This window comes from Desmodus rotundus, chromosome 1 (assembly GCF_022682495.2).
Source record: "Desmodus rotundus isolate HL8 chromosome 1, HLdesRot8A.1, whole genome shotgun sequence".
In the NCBI taxonomy this organism is placed as follows: Eukaryota; Metazoa; Chordata; class Mammalia; order Chiroptera; family Phyllostomidae; genus Desmodus; species Desmodus rotundus.
In genome coordinates, this window is record NC_071387.1 from 86,982,219 (window position 1) to 87,001,233 (window position 19,015).

The 19,015-nt window shown below is 38.4% G+C and overlaps 1 protein-coding gene across 6 annotated transcripts in view; it reads left to right on the top strand.

The window, feature by feature from the left end:
* VPS35L (VPS35 endosomal protein sorting factor like) overlaps positions 1-19,015 on the top strand; it is a 159,352-nt gene that overhangs the window by 54,376 nt on the left and 85,961 nt on the right. For 5 of the 6 annotated variants that reach the window (XM_024560480.3, XM_045195354.2, XM_045195355.2 and 2 more), the window contains 5 exons: positions 3,007-3,103; positions 3,861-3,908; positions 5,338-5,431; positions 8,974-9,051; positions 9,757-9,879. In XM_024560480.3, coding sequence (XP_024416248.1) covers positions 3,007-3,103; positions 3,861-3,908; positions 5,338-5,431; positions 8,974-9,051; positions 9,757-9,879 — 440 coding nt within the window. Of the gene's footprint in view, positions 1-3,006; positions 3,104-3,125; positions 3,567-3,860; positions 3,909-5,337; positions 5,432-8,973; positions 9,052-9,756; positions 9,880-19,015 lie in introns of those variants that run through there. The other variant, XM_045195356.3, reaches the window with a different exon arrangement.

Below are 19,015 nucleotides of genomic sequence, written 5' to 3' on the forward strand. Positions count from 1 at the left end.
TTCTGAGCCTTTACTTTCAAGACATTTAACTAAGACATAACTCTTAAGAGTTTAGAAAGATACCAGTATCCTTTGGGTTCATAGAAAGGATATACTGCTAGATGTAGTAATGTTTTTCCTACTATCTCTTAATCTAGCATATGTGTGAAGAGACCATCTAATTTTATTTTCATCTTGGCAGAAATAACTTAAGTTTATTGTGTTGTGGTTTTTGTCATCAGCAGCATTCCCATCTTCAGTTTCCCCCATGGCTGATGTGGGCTGCATCTGGATAAGCAGGGCCCTTGACTGATATGGCCTTCTTTTAGCACCTGCTAAGATGACCACTGCATTCCTATAAGCACTGTGATGTAAAGAAAACTCTCACTGCTATTGTAGAGACTTGGCAAGTGACAGGGAACTCGACTCACTGGCCTCCTCCCTCCTCCTAAAATAGCCACAGAAGGTCAGGGCTAGTGAAAGAAGTACCATAAGAAAATTAAATGGGAACTTGAAGGAAAAATCTCTGCCATTGGTTACTCAAAGTCCCTTCTGAATTAAATTCCAAATTCTGAATTCATTCTCTATGTAGCAGCCCAGGTGCCGAAGTATAAATCATGTCATGTCATCCCTCCGCTCAGAACTCCTCAGGGAGCTTTCATTATTACACTTAGAGAAATTCTCAAACTCTTCATCCAGGCTATAGCCCTATATGATCTGGCTTGTGGTGCCTGCTTCTCTCCTTGCTTGCCACATTGGCTTGATTTCCTGTTCTTTGTCCATGTCAGCAGTCATAGCTACTTCAGGACCTTCGCACTTGCTGTTTCTCTTCCTGCAAATACATGTCTCCAAGATCTAAGCATGGATGGCTCCTTTTTGTTATTCCGGGGTCAGCTCAAATGCCATCTCTGCAGGAACCTTCTCTGACGGCCCTATCTAATGACTCTGACCAATCCCTTACTGAATTCACTCTTTTGTCCAATGCCTAGTTTTATATCTTTTATCATGTTGACTGCTATTGGATATTTCATTGTTTGCTTATTCTTTTCCCTGTTTATTATGTTTCTCCCCTGACTGGAATATAAGCTTCGAGAGGAAAGGGTCTGTCTTATGTACTATAGACAGTACATAAGTACTGTAGATAAGTACTCTCCACAGCCTAGAGCACTACCTTCAGTTCATTTTCAAAACGTTTGCCTTGAGCACTAAAATAAAGGAATATAATATTTAATTGGTTATAGTATTTTAAACTCTTACATAACATAAAACTTTACCTAATTTCTTCTTGAGCTGATAATGCCAATTACTATGTAGCTTATAGTCAGTATGTGCACCCTTCACTGAACCTCCTTTCCTACAACTGGAAAGGATTTTATTCGAAGACCTCAGAGACTTATTTTTGCTTTGGGTTTCAAGTCACATGATTTAGTCATGTGAAGGGAAATTAATCCCACCTCTCCATTTTCTACAAGACATTGGCAAATGAATTTCAGACTTTTTTTCATATTTTCTTGTATGGATCTCTTGGAACTTGAAAAAATGTTAACTGCACAGGTTTAAGCCAGGAAAGGGAGGATGGTAATTCCCCTTCCCTTTGCAAATGGAAAAATTATTTGGGAATGAATGATGCATGTGAGAATATCCAAAAATAGATTAATACTTGAGATTGCAATTGCAAAATATCAGCAGTTGTATTGTGACTGTTCTCTGCTAGTGAAGTACCTGGAAGTTTATCTTTTGCTGATTCCATAGGAGTTTTGATCACCTTATTATAGTATAAAGCAGAATCAGGGTTAAAAACTGACTTCCTGAACAAGATGAGAGCCAAGAAGCCAACATTCATTTGCTATATTCTAAAATAATTAACTTTTCCCTTTCTGATTGAATCCTAAAAGTATAAAGCACAGGCAGTGGTGCAGTCAGGCTCTAATCTGTATAGAAATCATAGAGAAGAAGTCATTTCCATTCTAGAGTTCAATAAAGTGGACTTGGTGTTGATGAGTTCTGTTTTTGTTTTTGTTTTGTTTTGTTTTGTTTTTTCATTTTTCTGTACTTCCATTCCTTATTAAGATGTATTTCAACATTAGGCCTGGGTATCAGTGCCAGAAAGCTCAAAACAACAACAGAGAAGGTCAGTACTGGTGGGACAACTAGCTCACGGTGCCAGGGATCCTGACTTCTTTCTCGTTGCTCTCATGGTTTGAGATGGTTACGGAGGTTCTAGCCTTCACAGCTCATTCCAGCCAGTAGGAGGGAAAAAAGACTAAAGAAGGTCAAGTCCCTTCTTTTAAAGCTATTTCCTAGAATTTGTTGACATCCTAGGACCAGAACTTGGTCACATGGCCATACCTAGCTATAAGGATGGCCATTTGCCCAGCAGAAAAGTGAGAGGTCTATCATTGCAGGAGAAGAGAACAGATAATGGGAGAAACTGGCAGTGTTTCCAAAAATGACTTGGGTCTGAGAGCCACTATTGGGTGCTTTCTCACCTGAGTGTCTTGATTTACCTTTAAGTCTGGACTATGTGCTATTTAGAACACAGGTTTCAGTCACATTTCATGTTACAGTTGCAGGTTCGTAAAGAATCGAATTCTCAACAATATTGTAGTATTAATTGGGGGTGCACCAAGAATTATATTAGAGCAGCGGCTAAGACTGTAGGTTGTGCAGCCAGACTGCCTGAGTTGAATTCTAGCTCTTAAATTTGCTTGCTCTGTGCCTTGGGCAAGTTGTTAAATTTCTCTGTGCCTTGGAAAAGATGATAATAAAAGTACATACTTCAGAGGGCTATTGTGGGGATTAAGTGAGCTGACTAAATTTAACATTCTGAATAACACCTGACACTTGAGTAAGCTCTCATTGTCATCAATTGTTTCCTAGTAATAAAATTTGGAAGGAAAGGGGTGGAAGAACTAGGCACCCCCACCCCTTCTTCAGTTCTACTACATTTTACTAGCCCAGGACTCAAGCAGCTGTAATAGATGCTGAGAATTAGAAAGACTAATGGGTATTATTTTTGTGTTACAGATGACTTCTCTCCAGAGAATATAAATGACACGGCCAAAGAAACATGCTTAAATTGGTTTTTCAAGATTGCTTCCATCAGGGAACTCATTCCAAGATTGTATCCTTTTTTTATTGTCTGAGGATTTTAAAGAGGCAAAAAAGTGTTACCTGCTTGGTAATAGAAGACATGCCCTGAACTCCTGTTGAAAATTTGATCCTGTTACAGCTGCCAGCCTGGAAATACAGGGCCAACCGTACTCTAGAAAAGCTCTTGGACTCTTACTTTCTTCTAAGACTTTTCTAGTTTTTTCCTTTAAATATGATGCCATGTACCAGGCTTTGTTTCCAGTGAGGAATTCCCACATGGATTCTTTCAGTATAAATGCTTCATTTTCGTGTGTTTTCTCTGATTCCCGGAATTTGAAAGGAACAGGGTCAAGCTTCTCTGCAAAATGCCAAAACTGAAGAACAGAGAATTCAACTTATATGCAAATTGAATCTTAGTTTTCTGAAGTTCATTTTTTCCCCATAAGTCTTGATTGGAAAGGCTCAAAATCTACCTGGGATTTCAGCATGCAACTGTGAGCCAGCTTGTAACGTTTTCCAAATTTTATTTTAAAAAAGATATAAAACCTTGAAAGCCAAATATAGAAACCACAAGCCACTAGCTAACTTAATTCTTTGCATTGTTGAGAGCCATTATGTTTCCCTCTTCTGAAGACATACCTAGTTCTGTTCATGAGGAGTTCAGTTTTTTGGGAAGAGGCAGACAACTATACTTGAACAATAATAAATGTTTTTAAAAAGTTTAGTTTTTTTCCCCTAGGGAACAGGCCTTCTGGAAAATGTCTTTTCTTAACGGAATGTTTTTGTAGTTATGTGGAAGCATCCATTCTGAAGTGTAACAAGTTCCTGTCCAAAACGTAACGCTCTTTTTTCTGAAATGTCCAGAACCATAGCACTTATAAAAAATCAGTTTCTCCCCAACCCCACACATACTAATGGCAATGTAATAGTAGCTGTTACTTAGTAGCTGGGTACTTAGTAGCAGATTTTACATGCATTTTCTTATTTAATCCACATGAAAACCTAATGAAGTAGAGATACCATTTTAATCCTCATTTCACTGTTAAATAAACTCAAGCTAGGAGAGGTTGATTGAATAGCTCATAGGAGATCAGCTCAGCTGGATTTGAATCCTGGATCTGCCATTATTAACCATGTGCTCTTGAGCAAGTTGTTTGGCTTCTCTGACTCTCAGCCTCCTCCTCTGTGAACGAGATCTTAAGAAGAGGTCTTGGAGGGTCCGTTGAGCTGCACACACCACACTAAGAGCCAAACCTGGCAGGCAGTGGCCTGGACTCTGTGTACTGCTGCTATCTAAGATGGTGGTGAAGTTAACAATGTCAGGCACCAAAGCCTTTGTTTGCACCCCAGACTACCCTGGGTCACTACAGACATTGTTTTGAGAGTAGTTTACAGAGCCTGGGGAAACCAGATCTTTCTGCAGAGCCAGGAAACCCTGAGTCCTGTTGGGTGGCTTTTAGATAATAAACTCCTCAATGCTATGGCTGACTCAAGGTACTCTATAGAGTAGTTTAGAATCTAGTGTATCAAATGTGTTTGATTGGGATCTGGGAATGCCTGGGGTTGTTTGTGGGGAAAACATGGAAGAAGAAACAGTTATTTTGCCTCACCATTGGGGGAAGCATAATGCCCCAGGCAGAGGTAGTCAGTCCCATGTTACAGGAGAAATACACACAGCACAGTCCCCATTGATGGGGGATACTCATGCCAACCTGGAGTTGTAGGTGACGGGTGATGGGAAAGGGGAGGGCACAGGATAGTAAGTCAGTGCCAAAGGACTATTCAGGGCTGGGAAAAAGGTTTATAATTGTGAGAATGTAAAACAGAGTTTATTCTTATACTATTGTTTAATAATTATTATATTTGTATTACAACTATAAACCTCCTTTTGCCCAGCCCTGTAGATAACAGTGAGAATATGGAGAAAATCGGGATACCCATCCACAGAAAATAATTGGGGGACAAAAACTGCTAAATTAGTAAAGTAAATGTGACCTCAGCAGAAAAAGTGAAGATTAGATTACAGCACTAACAAATGGTAAAATGAAAGAAACCATTCAATGAATGAATTGTGAGTGAGAGAAAGACTGTTATTACATAGCCCTAGAAAACTCTGAAACTTTGACCTTGGTTTGTTTCTGAAATCCTTCTTTTTTTTTGCCCCCTAAATTTAGGAAGTTTGGCTTTGTCTTTTTTTTAAAAAACAAAGTACAGGGAACTCTCACAGAGGGTGTAATGCTGCCTGCCATCTTTTGTTTCTAACAGGGGGATCTCAGAATGTTTGCCCCGCCTGACTTGCATGATTCGAGGGATCGGAGACCCACTGGTGTCAGTGTTTGCCAGGGCCTATCTATGCCGGGTAGGTCACATCAGGTCCTGTGCTCACAAATGTGGCAGTATCCTGTCTCCTTAAATGCTGACATAAGTCTTTAAAGGACTTTACTAGCTGCTAATTTTAGAGCATGGTTCTTCCATAGAGAGCAGAGCTGTAGGATTTTCTCTTCAAAATTAATTTTAAACTAGACCCACTTACTGTAACTCTAATTATGGGGCATTTAAGGTCATCCTCGTACAAATGAACTAATTTTCATAATTAATTGTTTCTCTGTTCTTGCTGGGAAGGAGGCTCCCCAGGCCTCTGAGCTTATGGGTTACTTTTCATTGACTTGAAACATGCTTTTCCTTTGTCTTGAATTTGATTGTTATATTAGCTGTTCTGTCCTCATATTCAAGAGCTGACTCAAGAGTGTGAGGTGGTGAGGGCTGTTTGGCAGAGAGAACTCCCTGTGATGACAGGTGTTAGGGTCTATAGAGCCTGGCTGAGGAGGCTGTAGGCCCATGTTTGGCACTGCTCTAATGGACGAGGTGGTCCAGATGGTAAATCACTTAGCCTTCTTTTCCTTTAATGCACCATGAAGTTTCTACTTAAAACTTTTTTTTTCATTTATGAAAAACACAACCCATTTTACAGTTATTTTTCTTTAAATCATATGGGGACCTTTGCCTCTTGTCAGCTTTCAGTGGGAGTACTCCTTGCTTTTCCTATCAGCATCATTCAGCTTTAAAGAGGACTTATTGCCCCTTTTGTAGTGTCTTGATGAACCCTAGTCTTCCTTAAGAACAAAGCTACATAGATCCCCATACCCCCCACTAGTAATTATTTATATTTTTAAATCAGGAGGTGAGAAACAGTAGCCTTTGATTGACTTCTTTGATGTGACATCCATCATATGACAGAAGTTCTCTAGTCTCAAGTACATAAATCAGTCATTGCCCTCAGGGTAAGTAGCAGATATCCTTGTGAAGGACACTTTCATAGCTCTGCTTCTTGATACTGAGAATGAAAGAAAAAGCCTTCTATTTCAGGGCAACCTGTTCCACTTTTGTAACAGGCCAAAGTGTGTATACATTGCCATCTGCTTGAAACTTGAGGTGAATTTTTCACAGAGGAATATTGGGTATGTTTCCAATAGCAAAATTATGGACTATACTGAAGTTTAATATTCCTTTAGCAGCAGTGTTTGCTGGGCCTACTGTGCACAGAACACTGCTGGAGCCTCAGGGGAGGATGCCAGGATACCTCTATTGTTTGCATATCCTCACATTACTTCCCCTCCCCTTGTAAATTGTAGCAAAAGCTTTGAACTTATCTTAACATCATTTGAATAATAGAACAATTAAGATTTAGAGTTACTTCATGTCTTAGGAATATGTTTCTGTTTTTTAAAGAGAAGTCAGAAAGAGGAGAAATACCCATTCCTTGCAAACCTGTTCAGTGTTAAAGTTTTAGGAAAGCTATGTGAGTTAGGAAAGAGATAATGCTTGTTACATTTAAGGTGCCTTTGACTGGCAGCTGCATCTTGAAAACTTAGTGACATTAAGTTGAGATAGCAGAACTATCCCAGGAAGACTGGTGATGAAATATACTTTATCTGTTGAAATCATTTTGTCAGTCCAGGCAGTGCATTAATTCTCCTTATTGGGTTGTTACTAAAAATTTTTGACAAAAAGAATAAGACAGTCTGTTCATTAGTAAGAATTCTTACGGTTTTCAAGTGGCAAAAACCCAATTTGTACTATAAGCAAAAATGGAGATTGGCTCTGAAGAGTCAGAGAATAATGTAGTCATGGCTGGATCCAGGGCCTCAGAGTATTGTCAAGAATCATCCTTTTCATCATCACTCAGCTCTGCTTTCCTCTGGATTGACTTCATTCTGAGGCATGCTCTTTCTATACGGTGGCCCACAGCAGCTCCAGCTTTCATTTTTTCAATGTAGGAGCCCCAGTAGAATGAGAGTCCCCTTTCCCTAGTAGTTCCAGTCAGTCTCATGGCTGAATTGCCTTAGACTGTCTTGGGTCACTTGTTTATTGATGGATCAGTCACTGTGGCCATAGGATGAAATATGCTTACAGACCCAGTCCAGGTCATGTGCCCATCTCTGGAACTTAGGGTGGGCTGGGTCCAACTGTGCCACAAACCTGATCCAAGAGAAAAGTTTGATTTTCCACAGACAAAAACTGAGAACAAATGCCAAGCAGACAAAAGCAGCAGATGAAAATCATGAACAACTATCCTTGCTCCTCTGGGTAGAAATCTTTCAGACCCAGGAGGTTTCCAAGCTGCTCATTTGGCTAAATGGGAAGGGACAGACCAAAAAAGGAAAAAAAGCAGTGAGTGGGCAGGGTGTACAGGCAGCTCAATACTTTATTAAAGGAAAGTTTAACAACTACTCTTCTGAGTCATGGTCCTTTCAGCTCATCTCCACTGCTTATCCACTGGGCCTTTCTTTGTTGTCACCTAACAGATAATTATTTCCTTTCTAAGATATGATTGAGTGGAAAGAAAGACAACAGAATCAAAACATAGTAGAACTGGATGTAACATTTCTTGTTAGTGCTTTTTTTAAATCTATATCTTATTTGGAAACATCCCCGATAGCCATAGAGGTGCCCTTAGAATTTAACAACCCATGAATTTTGCATAATTCTTCTCAAAGGAATTTTTCATAGCTATCTGTGAAGATAATAGTAAACATCACTTTATAAATAATAAACATCACAATTTATAATCTTCGGGCTTCTGGGGAGGGAGGAGGTGAGTGGCAGAAATCTGACCCTGTTGGAAAAAATCATGCACCAGAAAAGCAACTTTCCTTATAAAGCTGTTTATGCATGAAAGCCAGCAAATATCTGAGGTATATCTGAGGAACTTAATTTAAGGAACATTGAGATGCTTTGTAGCTCAGACCTTCATTTTTCCATCCATTCCCAGGCCCCTAGCCACCTTCTCTCTGATTAGCAGGTTTTTTCAGCAGGAAGTGTTAGTCTTTTTTAAAAACAATGAATGCAAGACCAATGGATTATAGCATTGTTATGCTTCATGCTTATCTTATATAAAATTTCTTAAAATATATTATAATTTGTCTGCTTCCATGCCTGCCTAGCAAAGAATAAATCCATATATTTTAACAATGCAACAGTGAAGTCCCAGCTGACTCTTTTATATACCATAATCCATGTATGTTTATCATTTTTCAGAGAGGAAGAGAAAATCGTATATACAACCTTGAGAGTACATTCCTCCTAGTGCTGTATTGATTTGTTCTTGTGGTCATCTGTTCAAAAATACATTCATTACCTTTGGGAAATTAAAAGGATGATTACTGCGAATGCCCCTTTTTTAATTAAAAATAGCTTCTTTTTTTAATGAAAATTGTATGCTTATTGAATAAGATAATAGGTAAACAAAAAATAATAAAAATGAACTTTCTGGTCTTCTCTGTGTCTGTATCTATCAGTGTGTACATTTTCAATTTACAAAATGGCATCCTACTGTATATATATTATTTGCAGCCTGTTCCATAGTCAAGGTAATTTCTTCTTTTTCTTTTTTGGCTGCAGGTAGGAATGGAAGTGGCTCCACATCTCAAAGACAGCCTAAATAAGAACTTTTTTGACTTTCTTCTTACATTCAAACAGGTAGGAGAACAATGCAGAACAGTTGATATAACAGTTACATGATCACAAAATCACAAAACTCAGTTGCTTTTTCAAGTTGAGACTGCCTCAAAGCTCTTTAAAAGTGTAAACCCTAGAGCCCTGTCTGGTGTGGCTCAGTGGATTGAGTGCCAGCCTATGAACCGAAAGGTCGCCAGTTCGATTCCCACTCAAGACACATACTTAGGTTGCAGGCCAGGTTCCCAGTAGGGGGCATGTGAGAGTCAGCCACACGCTGATGTTTCCCTCTTTTTCCCGCCCTTCCACTCTCTAAAAATAAATAAATAAAATCTTTTAAACAATTGTAAACCCTATAAAATTATACTAGCATCTGTTACAGACAATTAAAGTGTGTTGATCTACCGAGCAAGCAGAGAGAATTAATATGCATTTGTTAACAGGAATGTCTACAATTGATCAGACTTCCATTTTAACATCTGCGGGCTCCATTTTTATCAGGTTACTTCTTTCCACAGTGCACATTCCCAGAACATCTCAGCTCAGTGACATGGGAAACTTTGCTGCTTTCTTTTAGTTAAATAAACAAACAAACAAAACCCTGAGAAACAAGACAATTTCTGTGAGGACCATCCAAATGCTTATAAGTATGCATTCTGTGAGTTACATGGTCCTTGTTTATAATGTGACTTTCCTTCCTTGTCTAAGTGTGTATTTTGTCTCTTGTAGATTCATGGGGATACAGTCCAGAACCATCTGGTGGTCCTAGGAGTGGAGCTCTCATCCTACCTTCCCTTGTACTCACCTGCCATGGACTGGATCTTCCAATGTCTTTCCTACCATGCCCCTGAGGTAACTGCTACAAGGCTTCAGTGTGAAGTTCACCTTGGAGGAGGAATGCTGGAGTTCTTCTCTCTTCTGTATTGTGTTGTAATGATCTCTACACCAGTGCACTCTGTAGGTTAAACAGGACCCTTTCTTAACAGCCATAGCAACATAGTGGCATCCAGCAGGTTGTAGAGGTCTCACCATTGTGGCTGGTTTAGCACTGAGCACTTTTTCTAATTGTCATGTTTGAAAACTGAGAGGGGATGTGGAAGCTCATAAAGGTACCACATACTTGATTGCAGACAGAGCCATCCTACCTCTCTGCTAATTGTTTGAAATACATGAGCAGACTGATGTGTTTGAAAGTGAGAAGACTTATTTCTTTCCCCCTTATTTTAATGAAAGGCAAAATCAGATTTAAAGTAAAAGGTTCATGTCATAAGGCATTCTTCCTTTTATTTGAAACACCAGTAATCTCAAAGGATGACAGAAGCTGGGAAGAGCTGTCCTGGGGAATAAAACTCTAGGAATCATTACTGCACTATAAGAAGTGATTTTTAAAATTAGGTCACCTGAATAATAATAAACTCTGATTCTTGGGACACTTAAATAGGAACATAAGGTGTCTTACAGAAAAATCATTTTCAAAATGCAAAAGAATGGATGTCATGGAGGGTGGTGGTGAAAATATGTGTGACAGTATGATGCCTAAAAGCTCTTTGGTAGTGACTGGGTTGTGTCAGCTAGGGAAGTTAGAGCAGTGTGTGTCTTTTAACAGGTCACACTTCCAAAATATGGGATTGGCAATCTGGCTGTAGTATTTGGTAATATAGGACAGTCAAAGGAAATACAGGGGAAAGGAGAACCATTAAGATGAGAGGAAGGGGAAATGCTTTCAGTTACTAATATCTGACATGTAAAATTTCAAATCAAAATTGAAATCCAAAATACCCCTCCACCCCCCAAAAATTCACAGAGTGATTCAAAAAGGCTTTTTTGTTATTGTTTGATGATAGGCTTCTCTCCCCTTACACAATTAAAATAAAATTATAGTAAGTAAAAAATAGATTATGCTCCGTATAACAGGCACATCCTACACATGTTGAATAGAATTGGTGAAAGTGGACATTCTTGTCTTGTTCCTGATCTTAAGAAAAACGTTTTTAGCTTTTCACACTTTAGTATGATGTTAACTGTGGGTTTGTCATATATGGCCTTCATTATGTTGAGGTATGTTCCCTCTATCCCTACTTTGCTGAGAGTTTTTAATACAAATGGGTGCTAGAACTTATCAAATGCTTTTTCTGCATCTATTCTTCGTTTTTTTATCTGGTGTATCACATTCATTGATTTGTGGATATTGAACCAACCTTGCATCCCAGAAGTAAATCCCACTTGATCATGGTATATGATCTTTTTAAAGTATTGCTGGATCTGGTTTGTTAACATTTTGTTGAGGATTTTAGCATCCATGTTCATTGTGAATAGTGACCTGAACTTTTCTTTCTCTGTAATGTCTTTAGCAGGTTTGGTATCAGGGTAATGCTGGCCTTGTAAACTTGAGTTTGGGAGCCATCCCTTCTCTATAATTTTGGGAATAGTTTGAGAACAATAGGTATTACCTTCTTTTACTCTGGTTAAATTCACTTGTGGAGGCATCAGATCCAAGACTTTTTCTTTGTTGGGATTTTCCAATTACTGGTTCAATTTTGTTAGTAGTTATCAGTCTGTTCAGATATTGTTTCTTCCTGATTCATTCTTGACAGATTGTATATTTCTAGTAATTTATCTATTTTTTCCAGATTGTCCAATTTGTTGGCCATATAATTTTTTGTAATATTTCCTGATATTTCTTTGTATTTTTTGGTGTCATTTGTCCCCTCTTTGATTTCTTTTTTCTCTTTTTTTGATATATTTATTGATTATGCTATTACAGTTGTCTCATTTCCTCCCCTTCACTCAACTCCATCCTGCCCACCCCCTCCCTCCCACATTCCCCCCCTATAGTTCATGTCCATGGGTCATACCTATAAGTTCCTTGGCTTCCACATTTCCTACACTATTCCCACCCTCCCCCTGTCTATTTTCCACCTATCATTTATGCTGTTTATTCTCTGTACCTTTCCCCCCTCTCTCCCCCTCCCAGTCCCCTGTTGATAACCCTCCATGTGATCTCCATTTCTGTGGTTCTGTTTCTGTTCTAGTTGTTTGCTTAGTTTGCTTTTGTTTTGGTTTTAGGTGTGTTTGTTAATAACTGTGAGTCTGCTGTCATTTTTACTGTTCCTATTTTTATCTTCTTTTTCTTAGATAAGTCCCTTTAACATTTCATATAAGAAGGGCTTGGTGATGATGAACTTCTTTAACTTGACCTTATCTGAGAAGCACTTTATCTGCCCTTCCATTCTAAATGATAGCTTTGCTGGATACAGTAATCTTAGATGTAGGTCCTTGCCTTTCAAGACTTGGAATACTTCTTTCCAGCCCCTTCTTGCCTGCAAGGTTTATTTTGAGAAATCAGTTGACAGTCTTATGGGAACTCCTTTGTAGGTAACTGTCTCCTTTTCTCTTGCTGCTTTTAAGATTCTCTCCTTATCTTTAATCATGGCTAATGTAATTATGATGTACCTTGGTGTGTTCCTTCTTGGGTCCAACTACTTTTGGACTCTCAGAGCTTCCTGTAGTTCCTGGAAGTCTATTTCCTTTTCCAGATTGGGGAAGTTCTCCTTCATTAATTTTTCAAATTAGTTTTCAATTTCTTGCTCTTTCTCTTCTCCTTCTGGTACCCCTATGATTTGGATGTTGGAATGTTTGAAGATGTCGTGGAGTTTCCTAAGCCTCTCCTCATTTTTTTGAATTCTTGTTTCTTCATTCTGTTCTGGTTGAATGTTTCTTTCTTCCTTCTGGTCCACAGCATTGATTTGAGTCCTAGTTTCCTTCCCATCACTATTGGTTCCCTGTACATTTCCCTTTATTTCACTTTGCATTGCCTTCACTTCTTCCTCTATTTTGAGACCATACTCAACTATTTCCATTAGCATCCTGATTACCAGTGTTTTGAACTCTGCATCTGATAGGTTGGCTATCTCTTCGTCGCTTAGTTATATTTTTTCTGGAGCTTTGATCTGTACATTCATTTGGGCCATTTTTATTTTGTCTCCGCACACCCATTATGTAGTAAGAGGCAGAGCCTTAGGTGTTCACCAGGGTGGGGCAACCCACGTTGCTGCGTTGTGACTCTGTATGCGGGAGAGGGGTCCAAGAGGGAACAATGCCGCTTGCTCTGCTCTCTGCTGGTTTTCAGTCGCTTCCACAGCTACCCACAATCAAATTGGGCCCTTCTGGTGTTGATTCCCAGGTGGATGGACTTGTATACATTCTAGAACCCTGTGGGTCTCTCTAGTGAACTCTCCTGTGAGGCTGGGAGTTTCTCTTGTCACCTCAACCCCCACAGGCATTTTCAGTGAGAGGCTTTGAGGCTTTTATTTCCCTGCACTGGAACCCTGGGTTGTGTTGTCTGTCTCATTCCCTGGTTGTTCCTCCCACTTTATCTGCACACAAATGTGGGACTGCCCAGTCTGCAATCCTCTACCTTGCTGTGAGTCCTCTTTGACCGGCTGCCCATCTCTGCCCCTCCTACCAGTTTGGATGAATGTTTCTTCTTTAACTCCTTGGTTATCAGACTTCCATACAGTTCGATTTTCTGTCACTTCTGGTGTTTTTGTTTTTACATTTGTTGTTGTCCTTCTTTTGGTTGTGCGAGGAGGCATAGTATGTCTACCTGTGCCTCCATCTTGGCCGGAAGTCTCATTGTGGTTTTAATTTGCATCTCTCTGATGGTTAGTGATGCTGAGCAACATTTCATATGTCTCTGGGCCCTCTGTATGTCCTCCTTAGAGAAGTGTCTGTTCAGGTCCTTTGCCCTTTTTAACTGGGCTGTTTGTCTTCCTGGAGTGGAGTCACGTGAGTTGTTTATATATTTTGGAGATCAAACCCTTGTCTGAGGTATCATTGGCAAATATGTTTTCCCATACGGTTGGTTACCTTTTTATTTTGCTGATATTTTCCTTAGCCATGCAGATTCTTTTTATTTTGATGAAGTCTCATTTGTTTATTCTTTATGTCCCTTGTTCTAGGGGACATATGGGTAAAAATAATGCTGTGTGGAATATCTGAGATTTTCCTGCCTACATTCTCCTCTAGGATTTCTATGGTGTCGTAACTTATATTTAAATCTTTTATCCATCTTGAGTTTATTCTTGGGTATGGTGTAAATTGGTGATTGAGTTTAATTTTTTTTGCATGGAGCTGTCCAGATCTTCCAAAACCATTTGTTGAAGAGGCTGTTTTTTACTCCATTTTGCTTCTGCAACTTTTGACAAATACTGACCATAGAGACATGAGTTTATTTCTGGGCATTGTGTTTTGTTCCATTGGTCTATGTGTCTCTTCTTATGCCAGTACCAGACTGTTTTGACTACAGTGTACTTGTGATGTAGTTTATGTTAGGTATTGTTATCCCTCCTACTTTGTTCTTTCAAAATTGCTGCAGCTATTCGAGGTCATTTATTGTTCCACATACATTTTTGAAATTTTCTGTATCTTGGAAATAAGTAATTGGTATTCTAGTAGGGATTGAATTGAATCTATAATTTATTTTGGGTAGTATAGACATTTTGATGATGTTAATTCTTCCAATCCATGAACACAGTATATGCTTTCATTTATTTGTATCTTCCTTAATTTCTTTCTTCAGTTTTGTATAGTTTTGTCAGTATAGGTCTTTTACCTCCCAAGTTAACTTTATTCCTAGGGACTTTATTTTTCTTGTTGATATATCAAATGGGATGTTTTTTCTGATTTCAGTTTCTGATATTTCTTTGTTGGTTTACAAAAATGTATTCAATTTCTGAATATTGACTTTGTATTCCAGTGTTTTGCTAAAGTCACTGATTAAGTTGAGTAGTTTGTTGGTGGAGTATATAGGATATTCAATGTACCCTATCATGTTATCAGCAAACAGTGACAGTTTTACTTCCTCCTTTCCAATTTGGCTGCCTTTTATTTGTGTTTCTTGTCTGATCACTGTGGCTAGGACTTCCAATACTATGTCGAATAGAAGTGGTGAAAGCGGACACTCTTGTCTTGTTCCTGATCTTAGTGGGAAACCTTTTAGGTTTTGTCCATTGAGTGTGATGCTGGCTCTGTGTTTTTCATATGTGGCCTTTATTATGTTGAGGTATGCTCCCTCTATTACCCTTTGCTGAGGTTTTTTTTTTTAATTTAATAAATGGGTACTGTACCTTATCAAATGCTTTTTCAGCACCTTTTGATATGAGCATGTGATTTTTATTGTTCATCTTGTTTATATGAAATATTAATTTATTGATTTCTGAATATTATACCATCCTTGCATCCCTTGGATGAATCCTACTTGATCATGGTGTATGACTTTTTTTGTATTGCTGGAAGTGGTTTGACAATACTCTGTTGAGGATTTTAGGGTCTATGTTCATCAGCAATATTGGCCTGTAGTTTTCTTTCTTTGTCATGTCTTTATCTGGTTTTGGGATTAGGCTGTCCTCATAAAAAGACTTGGGGAATCTTCCCTCTTCTTGGATTTTTTGCAGTAATAGTCTGAAAAGGATAGGGGTTAGCTGTTCTTTAAATGTTTTATAAAATTCTACTGTGAAACCGTACGGTCCAGGGCTAATGTATGATGGGAGTTTTTTGTTTACTGCTTCAATTTCAGCAGCTATTATCAGTGTGTTCAGGCTTTCTGCTTCTTCTTGATTCAGTTTTAGGAGAATATATTTTTCCGGAAATTTGTCTATTTCACCCATGTGTTCACCCATGTTTTCAAATTTTTGGCATATAGTGTTTTTAGTAATTCCTTACAGTCCTTTGTATTTCTGTAGTATCAGTCGTAATCTCTCCTCTTTCATTTCTGATTTTATTTATTTGGCTCCTGATTCCTTTCTTTTCTTGATGAATCTACTTAAAGGTTTGTTGATTTTGTTTATCTTTTTAAGGAAAGAGCTCCTGGATTTATTGATATTTTGGATTGTTCTTTTAGTTTCTCTGTCATTTAATTCTGGTCTCATCTTGGTTATTTCCTCTCTTCAACTCACTCTGGGCTTTGTTTGTTGTTGTTTTTCCAGTTCTTGTAGAAGTAGGGTTAGGTTATTTATTTGAAATATTTCTATCTTTTTTAAGTAACCCTGTATTGGTATGAACTTCCCTGTCAGGACCACCTTTGCTGTGGCCCATAAGTTTTGGTCTGTTGTGTTTTCATTTTCATTTGTTTCCAGAAACGTTTTGATTTCTTCCTTGATCTTCCTTGATCTTGGTCTATTAACCGAGTGATTATTTAATAGCATGCTGTTCAGTCTCCATGAATTTTAGGGCTTTTGAGTTTTTTCCCTGAGGTTGGTTTCTAGTTTCAGGTCTTTGTGGTCTGCAAAAAAGCCTGATATAATTCCAGTTTTCTTGAATTTGTTGAGGTTTGTTTTTAGTCCTATCATGCAGTCTGTCCTTGAAAATGTTCCATGTGCATTTGAAAAGAATGTGTATTTTGCTTCTTTGAGATAAGTTCTTTTTTTGAGGACATTGTTCAATGCCTCAGTATCCATGTTAATATTTTGTTTGGAAGATCTATCTATTTTTGATAGTGGGGTTTTAAAATCCCCTAGTGTAAGTGTCTTGCTGTCAATATCTTTCTTGAAGTTCTCCAATATTTTCTTTATTTGGGTGTTCCTATGATGGATGTATATATGTTTATGATGTTTATGTTTCCTTGATGCTTCTTTCCCCATGAGTGTTATAAAGTGTCCTTCTGTGTCTGTTATTATGGCCCTTGTTTTGAAGTTTATTTTCTCTGATATAAGTGTTGCTACTCCAGCTTTTTTCCTCTGTCCATTTGCTTGAAATATTTTTTTTCCAACCCTTCACTTTTAGTCTTTGTAGGTCTTTTGTTCTGAGGTGGTTCTCTTATAGGCAGCATATGTGCGGGTTTTGTTTTAACCATTGAGTTACCCTATGTCTTTAGATTGAAGCATTTAATCTATTTACATTTAAGGTTATTATTGGTAGGTATTTACTCATTTTCCTCCCTTTGTTCCTGTGTTTTTCTAGCTCTCACTCTTTTTCTTCCTCTTTTTAAAGCAGTCCCTTTAGCATATCTTGCAGTTATGGTTTAGTAGAGGTGTATTCTTTTTAGCCTTTTTGTCTGGGAAACTCCTTGTTTCACCTTCCATTTTAATTGCTGTGTAGAGTAGCCTTGGATTTCATTACCTGGAATATTTTTTGCCATTCCTTTTTGGCTTGTAGTGTTTCTGTTGAGAAATCAGCTGATAGCCTTATAGGAGCACCCATGTATGTCACTTCCTATTTCTCCCTTGCTGCCTTTAAGATTCTCTGTTTGTCTTGAAAACTTGGCATTTAATTATGATGTTTCTTGGTGTAGTCCTCTGGGTTTATCTTGAATGGGACCCTGTGTGCTTTCTGAACTTGCATGGCTTCCCCTTCTCCAATTTAGGGAAGTTTTCTGTCATTATATTTTCAAACATATTTTCCAGCCCTTGCTCCTTTTCTTCTCCTTCTTTATTCCTATGATGTGAATGTTGTCGCATGTCATGTCCTTCAGTTCCCTTTAGCTGTCTTCATATTTTTGAATCTGTTTTTGTGCAGCTGGTCTAACTGAGTATTTTTTTCTACCTTGTCTTCCAGCTCACAAATTTGGCCTTCTGCTTCATCCAGCCTGGTTGTAATTCCTTCTAGTGTGCTTGTTACTTCAAATATTGTGTTCTTCATTTCTTCCTGGTTCTTGTTTATAGTTTCTATTTCCTTTTTCATACTGCTGTAATTCCCAGTCAGTTCCTTATAGTTGTCACTGAGTTCCTTGAGCATCCTTATAACCATTCTTTTGACTTTATGTCTGGCAGTTTGCTTGCCTCCATTTCATTTAACTCTTTAACTGGGGAATCTTACATTCCTTTCAATTGCAGGTTTTTTCTTTGTCTTCCCCTTTAGGTGACTCTTTCTGTTTGTTTCTGCAATTCTAGATGCTCTGCTTTGCCAGCTCTCTTCATAGAGTGAACTTCTATGTTAGGGGTTCTTTGGGATTCAGTGGTGTGGTCTCTGATCTCCTTGTCTGGATGCTCTAGGGTTGCCCTTTCATCAGTTTCTGTCAGTTCTCTTGTTGTACTTGGGCTTTACCTGTAGGTAGTTCCTTTGTTGTTGGGTTCTCCCCTCAGCAGGTTTACTGGTATTCAGAACAATGACCTTGTCTTATATGCTATTGTACAGGTGTTGGTTAACAAAGCAGCATTAACAGAATCACCAAACCTATGCCAGCAAAAACAACCCCCTACCACATTAGTAGTCTGAACTGCAATAGAACTAAGATTAATAAATGTGAAGTGGGATTGCAGATATTATAACATATGATAAAGGGAATATGAGATGGCTAAAAGAGCGGAAACTATTGTGTTATGTTAGTGGAAGGAGAATTGATCAAAGTTGGGATAGAATGAGGAGAAGAGATGGAGAGAACAAAATTTACAAGGTAAATAAAACACAAAAGGGCATTGGGAGCCAAGGTGTAAGAAGAGGGAAGAGTATACTATGAGGTTTGAAGTAAAACTGAAAAGGTACTGGAACAACGGGAGCAAAATTGCAGAAAATCCAAAGCAGTGTCAATAGCAGTGACAGGTGAATGAAGTTTAATAAAGGTGGAATGGGAATAAGAATATTGTAAAAAAGCAGAAGTGAATATGAGATGCCCACAGTAAAGAAGAATGATTTTGAGAGGATGGGGGAAGTAATAAAAGTAAGGAGTGAAGTTCCTGTTGTGGGGGGGTGGGAAAAGGAGAGAGAAATCAATGAAATAAAATTCCTCACTCTGCTTGTCAGGGACAGGTGAAATGGAGGAAGACAGCAGGAGAGTATTCTGTGGGATTTAAAGTAGGAACAAGTAGTGAACAAATAGGTATTCCTTTGTAGAAGTACATCAGTAACTGATATTTCACCCAATTAGCCACTTTATAAAAGGTGAAAAGAAAATAGGTCTGTTATTAAAAGGGAAAAAAATGTGAAGTGACTTAAGAAAGGAGAGTGCTTATGGGAGGTTAGATGGAGGAGATAGGCTAATAAGGGATAGAAA